General features: G+C 44.2%; 1 protein-coding gene across 7 annotated transcripts in view; it reads left to right on the top strand.

The window, feature by feature from the left end:
* Positions 1-12034, top strand: part of ALS2 (alsin Rho guanine nucleotide exchange factor ALS2) — a 68495-nt gene extending 56461 nt beyond the window's left edge. For 6 of the 7 annotated variants that reach the window (XM_084643999.1, XM_084643995.1, XM_084643994.1 and 3 more), the window contains 6 exons: positions 359-535; positions 1419-1464; positions 5143-5204; positions 6185-6334; positions 6623-6719; positions 10697-12034. In XM_084643999.1, the coding sequence (XP_084500125.1) occupies positions 359-535; positions 1419-1464; positions 5143-5204; positions 6185-6334; positions 6623-6719; positions 10697-10735 (571 nt within the window). In that variant the 3' untranslated portion in view covers positions 10736-12034. Of the gene's footprint in view, positions 1-358; positions 536-1418; positions 1465-5142; positions 5205-6184; positions 6335-6622; positions 6720-10696 lie in introns of those variants that run through there. The other variant, XR_014713665.1, reaches the window with a different exon arrangement.
* The last annotated feature ends 2801 nt before the right edge of the window (positions 12035-14835 follow it).

Genomic DNA, 14835 nt, shown 5'->3' with positions numbered 1-14835 from the left:
AAGCATCTGGCACTGGCCACTGCCAGAAGACAGGATACTGGACTAGATGGATCTTTGATCTGACCCAGTGTGGCTGTTCTTATGGCCTTCAGTAGGAAAGTCTACTTGGTACCTATTTGGTGTTACAGCATTGTACCTGGACTGTGTTGTTAAATAAAGGATCTTACTCATAAGTGTAACTTTAGCACAAGTGTTAATTCCTTAACCTGCACCCTCTCCTAATCCTCCTCCCCAACTGTGAACGTACCCTGAAATGGCTATGTATATGTTCTAATTGTTTGGCTCAATTCATTTTCTATAAATGTGTGTCTTGGTTCTCCCCCCCCCCACCCCTTATTTCTTTTCTGCTTTTTTTCAGTTATGTGGTAACCAGTTCTGGGCTGCTGCTTCCTGTGTTGTTACCACGACTCTACCCTCCTTTGTTTATGTTATATGCCTTAGACAATGAACGCGAAGAAGATATTTACTGGGAATGTGTTCTTCGTCTAAACAAACAGTCAGATACAGCTCTTCTGAGCTTTCTTGGAGTTCAGATGTGAGTATGCTGTTAAAAGTAATGGCCTTAACACTAAAACAAAAATGTGATATTTGGAAAATGATGGCCAAGTGAAGGCACTGTACCAGAAAACTTCCTATGCCAGTGGCTCTCGACCTACTTATCATTGTGGGCCCCACAGACCTCTATATCCAGTGCCTGCCACCCAGAGACACCTCCACAGAGTAGAGCCAGACGTGGAGTGCTGGGTGGAGGGCTAGGTGGCAGCCCGGACCCAGGTGTGGAGCCGGGCGGCAGCCTGGACCCTGACCCCGCAGGGCCATCCAGCAGTCCCAAGACCGACCCTGACTCTGGGGAGCTGAATGGCAGCCCCGGGCCCTCGCCATGTGGGGCCAGCAACTCCAACCTGGCTAGGCAGTCGAGAACCCAGACCCCATGTGTCTCGATGGCCATCAGCACACAGCTGGGCCCCAGTTGTGTGCTAATTGAGCCGCGGTTTGAGAACTGCTGTCCTTTGCGCTATGAATCTCTCATGGGCTGTTCTATATTTCCTTTTCTTTTATTATCAGAACATTTATATGTAACTGTATCTTTGCAGTAAATAGTATGTGAGGGGGCTGATCTCACACATGCTCATTTTAAACTAATATGGTACTTGGTCATAGGAAAAGAAGTAGCCTGATAACTTTTTAGTTATGTAAAATTTGCTTAAGCAGCGTGGCAATTCTTAAAGAACTCAAGGGTAGTGTTCCAAATTATAGTATTTTCCACTATTTCTGCTAAGTGTAGGTAATCATGTGGTGGAGGGAGGAAATTAGAAAAATCTTGAGGGTCCCTTTCTGTGCATCAAGCAAAAGAGAAGTTAAAATCACTTTTTAAAAACAACTCATTCTGTTAATTGAATACATGTGGTTTCTTACAGCAAATTTTGGCCAGTGACTGTGTCCATCCTTGGAGAAAATAAAAAGGTATATCCACTTTTTAATGCAACAGAGGAATATGTGAGCTCACATGTTTGGCAATACATTTATTATGCTCTTATTTTTCCTTTGTGCTTACATCTTTTGTATGTATTTTAAAGCTACATTAGACTTCCTTACTGTAAGCAGTTGTCACTTCAGAAGTGCAGCTCTATCCAGAATTTCCTTATTCCATATATTAGAGGATGCATAGTTCTGAGAACCTGTAATATTTTAAAAGAAGCCTGCATCTGTTTTGTTTGGTCCACAGTTGTGAAAGAGGATGAGGTTAGAAACATCTCTTACCAGGATGAGCTGTAAATTGCATTTGATAAAGACTTTTAAAAAATAGAGTAATACCACTTTTATTGTAGATCATCACCAAAAAAGGCATTATTAATAAGGATGATAAAGGAACAGATTATACAGTTAGGAACAATAGCCACTTTAGAGTAGTCAGTTTCCGTTTTCTGCTAATGGTGGTTTAACAATCAGACGTCTCTTACTAGTTTAAGTATATGGCTAGATTTATGATGTGGAGGAAGAAAAATGTGGAAGACTTAATCAAAAACGTCAAATTCAATTTTCCATGGAGATGCAGAGCCTTTCAGTTTTAGGTCATTACTTCAGTCAGCACAGGTCAGTAGTGACCAAATTTCTTTCCCATCAGATGGTTGCTATTATGTGAGGCTATTTTGGTGGTCTCTTTTCAATTTGTTTTAGACAAGTATCACCATCTCAGGAATTTTCAATATAATTCACTCTAATCAGTCTCCTGGTTGGTATCATGAGGAGTGAGGCGAAGGAATGAATAAAAAAAGACTGAATTTCTCTGCCTCTGGACTTGGCCCTTCCAGATCAGAGTTGAGATCTGTTGGTGGGGCAGTATGAAGAAACCTACGTAAACATTGCCCAGACAGGTAACAGTTTTGTTGACAGAGGACTTCAATTTCTTAAGTCAATCCAGCATCTTTTGTGAGCCCCAAAATCACTTTATAAAAATATACTTTTATTTTACTGCATTTTTCTCACTCATATGTAATACAGGTTTCAGAGTAGCAGCCGTGTTAGTCTGTATCCACAAAAAAGCCAGGAGTACTCGTGGCATCTTAGAGACTAACAAATTTATTAGAGATTAAGCTTCCATGGGCTACAGCCCACTTCATCAGATGCATTGAATGGAACATATAGTAAGAAGATATATAGATATAGATACACACGTACAGAGAAGGTGGAAGTTGCCATACAAACTGTAAGAGGTTAATTAAGATGAGCTATTATCAGCAGGAGAAAAAAAACTTTTGTAGTGATAATCAAGATGGCCCATTTAGACAGTTGACAAGAAGGTGTGAGGATACTTCACATGTGGAAATAGATTCAATATGTGTAATGACCCAGCCACTCCCAGTCTCTATTCAAACCCAAGTTTGCATATTAATTCAAGCTCAGCAGTTTCTCGTTGGAGTCTGTTTTTGAAACTTTTCTGTTGCAAAATTGCCACCCTTAAATCTTTTACTGAGTGGCCAGAGAGGTCGAAGTGTTCTCCTACCGGTTTTTGAATGTTATGATTCCTGATGTCAGATTTGTGTCCATTTATTCTTTTGTGTAGAGACGGTCCGGTTTGGCCAATGTACATGGCAGAGGGGCATTGCTGGCACATGATGGCATATATCACATTGGTAGATGTGCAGGTGAACGAGCCTCTGATGGTGTGGCTAATGTGATTAGGTCCTATGAAGGTGTCAGTTGAATAAATATGTGGACAGAGTTGGCATCGGGCTTTGTTGCAAGGATAGGTTCCTGGGTTAGTGTTTTTGTTGTGTGGTTGCTGGTGAGTATTTGCTTCAGGTTTGGGGGCTGTCTGCAAGTGAGGACTGATCTGTCTCCCAAGATCTGCGAGAGTGAGGGATCATTTTTCAGGATAGATTGTAAATTTTTGATGATGCGCTGGAGAGGCTTTAGTTGGGGGCTGAAGGTGACAGCTAGTGGCATTCTGTTATTTTCTTTGTTGGCCCTGTCCTGTAGTAAGTGATTTTTGAGTACTCTTCTGGCTCTGTCAATCTGTTGCTTCACTTCAGCAGGTGGGTATTGTAGTTGTAAGAACGCTTGATAGAGATCTTGTAGGTGTTTGTCTCTGCCTGAGGGGTTGGAGCAAATGCGGTTGTATCTTAGAGCTTGGCTGTAGACAATGGATCATGTGGTGTGTCCTGGATGAAAGCTGGAGGCATGTAGGTAAGTGTAGCGGTCAATAGGTTTCCGGTATAGGGTGGTGTTTATGTGACTATTGCTTATTAGCACAGTAGTGTCCAGGAAATGGACTGCTTGTGTGGATTGGTCTAGGCTGAGGTTGATGGTGGGATTCCTCAAGGGCTTCTTTTCCATGGGTCCAGATGATGAAGATGTTATCAATGTAGCGCAAGTAGAGTAGGGGCATTAGGGGACGAGAGCTGAAGAAGCGTTGTTTCAAGTCAGCCATAAAAATGTTGGCATACTGTGGGGCCATGCAGGTACCCATAGCAGTGCCGCTGACTTGAAGGTATATATATTGTCCCCAAATGTGAAATAGTTGTGGGTGAAGACAAAGTCACAAAGGTTAGCCACCAGGTTTGCCGTGACATTATCGGGGATACTGTTCCTGACGGCTTGTAGTCCATCTTTGTGTGGAATGTTGGTGTAGAGGACTTCCACATCCATAGTGGCCAGGATGGTGTTTTCTGGAAGATCACTGATGGATTGTAATTTCCTCTGTCGGGGACAGATCAAGAAAGCAAGCAATCCAACTCCTATAGAGTTAGTAAGTAATCTAGCTAGAAAATGCGTTAGATTTTCTTTTGTTTTTGGCTTGTGACATTCACTGTGCTGGAGGGAATGTGTATCCCTGTTTTTGTGTCTTTTTGTAACTTAAGGTTTTGCCTAGAGGGATTCTCTCTGTTTTGAATCTGACTGCCTGTGATATTATCTTCCATTCTAATCTCAGAGTTGTTCTTTTATTTTTTTTTTTTTTTGTTCTTCTAATAAAGTTCTGTTTTTTAAGAATCTGATTGGGTATGCAAAAGAATAAATGGACACAAATCTGACATCAGGAATCATAATATTCAAAAATCGGTAGGAGAACACTTCAGCCTCTCTGGCCACTCAGTAAAAGATTTAAGGGTGGCAATTTTGCAACAGAAAAGTTTCAAAAACAGACTCCAACGAGAAACTGCTGAGCTTGAATTAATATGCAAACTAGATACCATTAACTTGGGTTTGAATAGAGACTGGGAGTGGCTGGGTCATTACACATATTGAATCTATTTCCACATGTTCAAGTATCCTCACATCTTCTTGTCAGTGTCTAAATGGGCCATCTTGATTATCACTACAAAAGTTTTTTCTCCTGCTGATAATAGCTCATCTTAATTAATTAGCCTCTTACAGTTTGTATGGCAACTTCCACCTTCTCTGTATGTGTGTATCTATATCTATATATCTTCTTACTATATGTTCCATTCAATGCATCCGATGAAGTGGGCTGTAGCCCACGAAAGCTTATGCTCTAATAAGTTTTAGTCTCTAAGGTGCCAAAAGTACTCTTGTTCTATTTAATACAGTTGCATAGCTAACTTTGCAATAGCCATGTTCGCTTTCTTGTGAGCTGTCAGAGGTATTTACTAGAAAGATTCTGATCTTCTCCTGATTACCTAGGTGATACCAAACACAAAAGATGTCTGCTTTGCCTCAGCAGTTGAATGTTTACAACAGATCAGGTAATCCTTTCACTTTATCCCTTTGACTTGCTTTTCCTGCTCAGAATACTGCTTCAGTCTAAGGCTTTGTCTACACTGGAACTTCATGGGCAAAAAAAACCCAACATCCCCCGAACAACAACAGTTTTACAGACAAAAAGCGCTGTTGTGAACAGCGCTTTGTGGGCAGGAGCATTCTTCTGCCAACAAAGCTGCTGCCGCTTGTTGGGGGTGGAAGTCTTTTTTGTCGGTGGGAGAGCTCTCTCCTGCCAACAATCAGCAGCTACACTGCATGCCTTTTAGCAGCACAGCTGAAGTGGCACAGCTGCGTCGCTAAAAGGTGGGTAGTGTAGGCAAAGCCTTAATTTAGTTATTAGATTGTGATCTTCAGTTTGCCATTCACATTGCAACAAGAAGCCTTGAAAGACTTTTCCGTCTTTCTGCCAAAAATGTTGTTAACTCTTCAAAGTGAGGAGGTGGGTGAGCCCTTTTGTGTGGGGACAGTTGGTATCTTCTAGGCAGGTCTTTGTAAGCTACCTTGACAGAAACAAAAGGGAGAATATACTTAATCAATTGTGCATATGCTTTTTTTTTTTTTTAAAGCAGTCAGGACAAAATGGCGTATTTATGGAGAGTTTTCACAGCTAACGGCTGGAAAAGACATCTCAGTTGCTGGTTGTCTTGTTTTAAAAATGTTTGGCAGTAATGAAGAAAGTCTTTTCGAACAGCAAGCACTGATTTAAAATAGCTTAATGTTATTTTATGTTCAGTAATATCTCTTGATCTGGTTCACTTGCAATTCAGTATGCTGTGCAGGTGGTATATTCTTAGAAATGGGCAGTTTTTGATGGCTGTGATGCAAATGTGATCAGTGGCTGTTTTGAAGGGTGCTGTCTTTCTAGAAAAGAAAGAAAAAACACAAATGAACAAACTGTCTTTTTATTTAGTTAAGTCGATTTGCAACTATTCATTGTAATCCTGATGGTTTCCTTTCCCAATAGTACAACCTTTACCCCATCTGACAAACTGAAGGTGATCCAGCAGACTTTTGAGGAGATCTCTCAGAGTGTGCTTGACACTCTTCAGGAAGACTTCTTGTGGTCAATGGATGACTTATTTCCTGTTTTTCTCTATGTGGTGCTACGAGCCAGGTGAGCGGTTTTAAAGTATTGTGAGAGAACCCAAGACCAACTAAAATTGTTTCCTGAATGGGAATGGTTTATTAAAGTTGAAATAGAACTGTATTCAGTACAGCTGGAGGGTCTTAAGGTAGTCTGTTAGTGCAGATAGAGCTGTTAGCAACCCTAACTAGTTCAGCTAAAACAGTTCAGCCATTTCTGAGAAAAAGGCTGGAAAAAACATTTTGCCCCTTTAAAAAAGATTCTTAAAGTATACAAGGCTAGAACAAAATATAATAGTGACTTTTCCTCATGTGACAGGATAAGGAATTTGGGGTCTGAGGTACACTTGATTGAGGACCTGATGGATCCGTATCTCCAGCATGGGGAACAAGGCATCATGTTCACTACTCTGAAGGTGAGTACGAAATGTACACATCAACTGTCTAAAATTCCTATTCTCCTTTCTCTGGCAGCTAATAATCTTTGTACTCTTCCTATGGCAATGGCCACAACTAAGCCAATTTAAATTTCAATGAAAGTTAGCAACAAATTCTTTCAACCACTTCTAGCACCACCCACTGATAAAATTTCTAGGTAACAAAGCCCTGTTAATGCTGGTTATTAATAAAATCGCATGTACATGTACAAAATCACTTCATGTTGCTCAGACTTAAACTTAGTGTGCTGGTTCTGATCTCTCTGTCACCAGAAAAATCAGATTCCTGGTATAAAGAGATTTGAACATGTGGCTCCTGTGATTACTGAGCTCTCTAGTGTATGGTAACAATTGATGTTCTGTTCTAGTGTGCAAGGGTTCCAAGTGTGGAAGTTGGAAGTGGGATTGCTTTTATGTCCTGGTGCAGCAGAGGGGAGGTGAACACTGCAGTTAAAATTCTAGGTGAAATATAAAAAAAAATCTTATTTTTGTTAAATTAGTAACAACACAATCTGTCTGTCTGGTTCTTCAAGATGTGTTGCTCATGTCAATTCCATTCTAGGTGTGCGGTCATCAGAGATTTTTGCCTTAGCTGTATCCATAGGGTCAGCTGTGGCACCCCCTGGAGTGCTGTGCTCATACATCGGTGTATATGAGGAGCCGCTGGCCCTACACCTCTCAGTTCGTTCTTACCGCCCGTGGTGGTTAGTTGGAGCGCCTTTCCTTGCATAGCAAGGGCTCACGGTTTCTCCTCTTCTGACTTCGAGCCTTAAGGCCTTGTAAATAGCTGTTTATAGTAGTTAGTGTTAAGTATTTGTTAAGTGTAGTTAGAAGTTAGAGTCCAATCGGGGACTTCGTCCCAGGCGGGGCATGACCTGGTCCCCAGGTTTAAGCCCTGTGTGGACTTTAACAGGCCTATGCTTGTAAGTGACCCCCACAGCAGCTGCCTCAAGTGCCGTTCGCCCTCCTGCCGGTCTTCCTCTCAGCACAGATCTTCAGTCACCCACTCCATGGGAGCACTCTCCGTCACGATACCGGTCGCCCCATCACCAGTCCTCCAACACCAGCAACAGTCCTCCCATCCCAAGCACCAATCTCCAGTGGCAACAGCCAGCAGACAAACACAGGGGCCAATGGCCCTATCGTGGTTACCAGAAGGGGATTCCTCCAGCACAGAAGGGCAGTTTAGCCCCTTTTCGAGACTACAACGGCATGATTGGGCAGCAGAGGCTGCGTTGACTTCTATGGCACTACCTTGGTAGCATGGCTGGACCCCGGGTTGGTGTTGGAGGGAGTTCCCTTTGCAGCCTCGTCGCTGACCCTGGTCTCCATTGCTTCAGACCTGGGCTAGGGAGCCCACCTGGGCAAGCTCAGCACCCAGGGCCATTGGTTGCGGGACAAGCTCACCCTCCATATCAACATCAGGGAGCTCAGAGTGGCTCATCTGGCCTGCCAAGCTTTCTTACCCCACCCCACCCAAGGGCAAGGTAGAGCAGATCTTGACAGATAATACCACCGCAATGTATTACATCAACAGGCAGGGCAGAGCCAGGTCATCAGCCCTTTGCCAAGAAGCTCTCTGCGTTTTGGGACTTGTGTGCCGCACGCCATTCATCTGGTAGCCACGCACCTGACCAGGACCAGGAACGTATTAGCAGATCACCTCAGCAGGATCTTCTTGTCTCGCCACGAGTTGTCACTCCATCCAGAGAGGGTTAGTATAATCCTTCCAAAGGAGGGGGACTCCCCGGGTGGACCTGTTCGTGTCCAGGCAGAACACGAAATGCCATGTCTTCTGTTCACTCTGAGGGATGGAGAGGGGCTCCCTGTCAGATGGGTTTCTCAGGGGCTCTAATATATGCCTTCCAGCCAGTGCCGTTAATTCACAGGTTCCTTGTGAAGATCAAGCAGGACAGGGTGGTTATACTAATAGCCCCTGTCTGGCCTCACCAGCACTGGTTTGGCATGCTGCCGAACCTTTTAGTAGCTGCCCCGCTGCAGCTGCACCTCTGGCCAGATCTGCTGTCCCAGAACCACAGCAGCTTTCTGCACCTGAACCTGGAGGCGCTACACTTGACAGTATGGCTAAACTCGGACCAACGAGAATGCTCGGCCCACGTTCAGCAGGTCTTGGTGGGTAACAGGAAACCCTCCGCCAGAGTGGCTTACTTGGCCGAATGGAAAAGGTTCATGTGCTGGGCCTCGGAATGCCATATCTGGGCCTCGCAGGCCTCCCTGCAGGAGGTCATAGATTATTTTCTGCACTTCAAACTTCAGGGTTTGTCCTTGTCATCAATCAGGGTCCACCCAGCCGCTATTGCGGCCTTCCACCCTCCATTCCAAGGCAGGTCAGTCTTCACTCATGATATGACAACCCGTTTTTTGAAAGGTCTGGAGCATCTCTACCTGCATGTCTAGGATCCCGTTCCTCTCTTGGATCTGAATCTCATGCTGTCGAGACTCATGGGTCCCCTCTTCAAGTCCCTGGCTTCCTGCTCTCTCCTGCTTCTCTCCTGGAAGGTTTTGTTGCTGGTTGCAATAACGTTGGCCCGCAGGGTGTCCAAGATCAGGGTGCTTGCTTCAGAACTGCCCTGTATGGTATTCTTCAGGATAAGGTCCAGCTGCGACCACACCTGGTGTTTCTACGCAAGGTTGTTTCCCAGTTTCATACTGGCCAGGACATATACTTACCACATATGCTTACTTGTCTTCTTTCCAAAGCCTCATACATCAGATGATGAGTGCAGGCTGCACGCTGTGGATGTCAGGAGGGCATTGGCCTTCTATGTAGACAGGAAAAGGCTGTTCCGTAGGTCGATGCAACTGTTTGTGGCGGTGGCAGACAGAATGAGATGTCACGCAGTGTCTACTCAAAGGATTTCATCCTGGATCATTGCCTGCATCCGCTTACTGCTAGAGCTGGCAAATGTGCCTCTGCCAGCACTCATGATGGCTTACTTGATCAGGGAAAAGAGGTCACCAACAGCCTTCCTGGCACAGGTTCTAATCAGAGATCTGTAGAGCCGCTACCTGGACACTTGTCCAGATGTTCGCGTCTCATTATGCACTCGGCAAGCTTCAGACAACACTGGGTTTGGCAGAGCAGTGTTGCAAGCTGCGTGACCGTGAACTCTGAGCCCACCTCCATTGGACACTGCTTGTAAGTCACTTAGAATAGAATTGACATGAGCCAAGTACTTGAAGAAAAACCAGTTACCTACCTTTTTCGTATCTTGTTCTTCAAGATGTGTTGCTCATGTCCATTCCATTACCCGCCCTCCTGCCCCTCTATTGAAGTTGCCGGCAAGAAGGAACTGAGAGGCCATAGGGCTGGCAGTGCCTGATATACTGATATATGAGCACAGCACTCAAGGGGCACCACAGCCAACCCTATGGATACCACTAAGGCAAAAATCTCCAACAACCATGCACGTGGGCATGTGCACACCTAGAATGGAATGGACATGGAGTAACACATCTCAAAGAATAATCATGACAAAAAGGTAGCTAATTGGGGGGGGGGGGTTGCCATTGGTATGAGTATTTTCCCAAAGTTTCCAGTTGCTACCCACCTAAACTATATATGAAACAGTTTTTTGGAACTGAATGGCTGCCTAAGCTAGTTCTTTTTTCTAGCTACTCCTAGGACGTTTCATTGTAATGTCTGAGTATCAGGAGTCCCAAACTATCCTCCCACTCCATGAGGAGTTAAACACAATTTGAACTTAAAAGCTCAGACCTTCCCCCGATACTTCATGACATTTCACAAGATTGCCACACAGTGAATGTTGTCACTGCACAACTGATCACAGAAAGTCTAACTTCCTGCGCTTCTTGGGGGGCGGGAATTAAACCTATATATGTAGCACATTTTGTAGGTTAACTGGAGGAGGTGGGGAGGGGGGAATCATGGAAAGTAGTATTTTAAAATTGAACTGAATTTTGTTTCAATTCAGGCTTGTTACTACCAGATTCAACATGAAAAGCTGACCTAGATCGCCTCTGCAACCAAAGTAGATGAGTATCTACTGAGTGGAGCTTCAGCAACATCCATGTTCCTTAGAATGGCACTTACAACAGAGATATGTGGATATTGCTTCTGAACTCATATAAAGATTGAAAAAACCAAGTACTGAGGCCATCTAGAGGAAATGACAGAAGCAGAAAAGTAATACTTAAACTTGGCCTGTCCAACAGTTTCCAAGAAGAGAGACTATTTGCTGGTCTAAAGGAGGGATTGTTTGTTCTTCCCAAATTAGCAGTGTTTTTAAAAGGCATGACATCAACTTGGAGTTCATATGCAAAGAGTAGTCTGGGCATATGGCTTCTTAGACAATGGGTTTCTGGTTTTCCTGAATCTACCTGCACTGACCACAGATTCCTTTGAAAGGATTACATTGCATCATAGAACCACTCTGTGTCTTCCTGAATTAAGCTGCTAACTATGTTTGTTTTTGGAAAAGGGAAAAAAGAAAAGTTGCTATGTTAGTATTTATAATAGGCAGTTTACAGAATATCTGTCTGGAAGGGTTCTGATTGAATCATTTGTAGCAGGATTGCTGAAAGCAGCCCTTAGTTGCTGTTATGGAAATGATCAAATTGACATGGGCTCCTTTACATCTGTAGTGGTAAGAACATATCCTTTTTATTTAATTAACTTCATAAACAAAAAGCACTAGCAGGTTTGAATTTCATTGCTGAATTTGGTACTTCTAAAGTTTTTTTGCAGAGCTATTAGTTTAATTGTTCCTAGCCTTGCATTCTAAGGCCCAAGGATGAACAATGTGCAGGCTGTTTTTGGAACAGTTGTCTTGTGAAGTCCATGGTGCAGGAGAATGAGAATATGTTTTAAACTAAGTGACACTAGATTTGGATTGAGATTTTTGACTCCCTCCATTATGTTGTAGTTACTTAGCAAGGGAAAACTCACTGTTACATTCTCAAAGGTATTGTAAAACAAAAACTTAATCTCAGTGTTTGGGTTTTTGTGTGTGTGCATGTTCTTTTGTGGTTTACATTTATATTGATTTATACAAATAATGCCAGTGAACATTTGGATACAATGGGTGCTGTTCTTTACCGTGTCTGACAGAAAAGTGGGAGATATATGAAATTTTCTCATGACTTACCTTGAATTAGCATAGCAAAGGCTAAATCGATTTTTGAAATCAGAATCATGGCTTGTGTGTTGACCCTTTAAAAAACAGAAACAAAACTGTTCATTGAAATGCTGTTGGGAGCAGTGACTGTAACGTAGCACTTTTCATAATAAAGTAAAGAGTATTTGTCTTTGAGACTGTTTTTGTGGATGGTTGGAAAAAAGAAAATTAAAAGGTATAGCAAGAGTCTATTTAAAATGTCATTTAACACCTAACTGCTCAGAGATGATAAAGGAACTATCTCTAGAGTCCCACTAATATCTTTTTTTTAAAAGGTGTCTCTTTAATACAAATGATTGTTATCAAAGATGTACTTGCAGAGAAAATATTTAATAATTAAAATAACTATTTTTGATCCAAGTAACGTGTTTCCTACTGAATTTCAAAAACCTCTTAAAGGACAGGAGCTTTCGGGGAGGAAGACTGCAGTGTATGGATTTTTGTTTTGGCTTCTTTTTTAAAAAAAAAAGTATCTTACAACCATCTCTTCTTTGAGTAGATTCAGCTGTGTTCCATGTGATTGTGCGCATGCCCATAGCACCAAAGCTGGAGAAGTTTGCTGAGCAGTACCCGTAGGGGTGGTTCTCGCACCCTGTGGACCTAGCCCCTCTCCTGGCAGCTAGAGTCCAAGATCTGTGCGGTGTTTTCACCTCATGTTTTTGATCTCCGTTTTCTGAGTTTTTTCTCTAGATAATAGTAGTACGTTAGGTTTAGTTTAGTGTTAGAGTAGTTGGCTGCTCTGTGTGGTGCCCTCACCAGGGTTGAGGCATTGTACTCGATTCCCACGCAAGGTGCTTGTTGTGCGTTGGTGAGGAATACGTTAAGGAGTGGTGCTCTGTCTGTAAATCATTCAAAAAGAGGACTTGGGCGAATGACTTTTATGGTTGAAGCAGCACCTTCGGGAGCAGGCCATGAGACCCGCTTCAGCACTGAGATCCAGTTCCAAAGACTACCACTGATCAGATGAGGAAGTGATGCTCCTCCACTTTCGGACTCTGGTGTTCCCCGTAAGAGGAAGAGGAGTTACTCTCCCCCCACTGGTGCAATGAGGAAGAGGTCCCATAAGACTAACTGGAACAACTCCACGGCTTGGGGAGATGCTTCCTCATCTTCTAAAAGGAATACTCACTGGCACCATGCTGCTTCTGTCATGTGGGATGGAGTAGGTCTGTCTAACTGCTCTCTGGTACAACGCTAAGATCAGGAAGAGCCCATACTGTCAACACTAGTTCTGGCGACGGGGCGCTTGAGTCCAGTACTGATCACGTCTGCACCAGTGCCTACTGTTTTGATGCTGGTGGCATATTGAGCGGCATCTGACCTGCTGTGTCTGACTCTCCACTAGTTCAGGAGTTTTCTTCAAGTGCTTGCACATGTCCATTCCAATGTAGGTGTATGCACACACCAAGCCCAGTCACTGGAAAATTTTCCAGTATTAGAGCTTCTACTGCTTCATCCTCTGTTGTGCCCTTGGAACCTTCTGGATGCATTGCAGAGCTATTGGTTTTGTCGGCACCACAGCTCTCACTGCCCTGGTCCCAGACTGGAATTGAGGCTGACGCTGTGTCAAACACCAAAGGCTCCCTCAATGCTGGTGTGCCCTTCGGCTCTGTCACTGCCATAGCAGCTGATCCCATTATCAAGTTTGGTACTGCCCTTGGCCTCTGTGCCAGTACTGCCTCCTAATATTGGATGAGAGCGTATCTCACTTGGTTCTGCCAATGCCGACTCTATATTCCCTCATTGGCATTGATGCCGCCCCTGTGTTGCAGTTTGGATGAGTCCAGTTGTTGGCTTGCCCTGTCGGGGCTGGTTCCTTCATTGTCTCTGAATCTCTGAGACTCCTTGAGATCCAGATCAGGGTTGTATTCCCCTTTGTTGCCCTGATAAGCACTAGAGACTATCCTCGGATCACCATTGGTATGGAGAATGGCATTGTTCTCTCAGTCAGGAGAAGAGCTGTTTGGCCTGGTGCCTACTGGCCACCAAAGCCATATCTGTTTGCCAAGTATCCTCCTTTGAAGTTCCCAGATCTTTGAGGTCCCATTCTTAGACCCACTCCACAGTGAGATCGCCAGTCCCATTGGGGGTTCCCTTTCTCAGATCAGTTACAAGCAACTGCTGAGCCTGTTCCCTCTGGGCTTCCAGGGTTATCCCAAATGGATCCTGGGGTTCAAGAACAGGACCCATCATTGACTCAGCAAACCACTTCTTCATCCTCTCTGGATGACTTTATTGTGCTGGGCTTTCCCTCGATGCCTGAGGACTTTAAGTCATATCAGTATCTCCTTAGGCATATGGCCACCACCGTAGGCATTCAGGCTGAATTTTCTGCTGGAGACTATGCATAAGCTGTTGCATATTGTCCAGTCATTCGCTCTAGAGAGAGAGTAGCCCTCCTGATAAATGAGGATCTCTTGGATCCTGCAAAGGCCACCTGGAGTGTTTTTGCTTCATTGCCTCCCTTGGCAAAACATGCAGTAAACGATACCTGTCCCTGTGATGGGGTGTGCCTGGCCCTTTGTGGCCTCCTGCTGGAGGCCCTGTAGTTCTTCTACACCCCATCCCAGGAAAGAGCATTGAAGGTGGGTCTTCCACCTCTGTCAACAAATACATCTGATATGTGAGATTCCCTATGGTCACCCTGGCAACTATATTCCCTATGTTATATCACAGTAACTATTTTGCTGCCCTGACCATAGGCACTGACTCTGTAGGTGCTCCGGGGCTAGAGCACCCACAGGGAAAAATTAGTGGGTGATCTACACCCACCAGCAGCCAAGCTCCTCCCCCCAGCTCCCCACTTCCTTCTCCGCCTCCTCCCCTGAGCATGTCGCATCCCCCCTCCTCTTCCTACCTCCCAGCGCTTCCTGCTCGCCACCGGCATGCTGGGAGGGAGGGGGAGAAGTGGGAACATGGCATGCTCAGGGGAGGAG

Source organism: Lepidochelys olivacea (genome assembly GCF_965140295.1).
Source record: "Lepidochelys olivacea isolate rLepOli2 genome assembly, chromosome: 11".
NCBI classification, from domain to species: Eukaryota; Metazoa; Chordata; order Testudines; family Cheloniidae; genus Lepidochelys; species Lepidochelys olivacea.
Note: the sequence above shows the minus strand (reverse complement) of the source record. Positions and strands in the feature narration are given on the sequence as shown.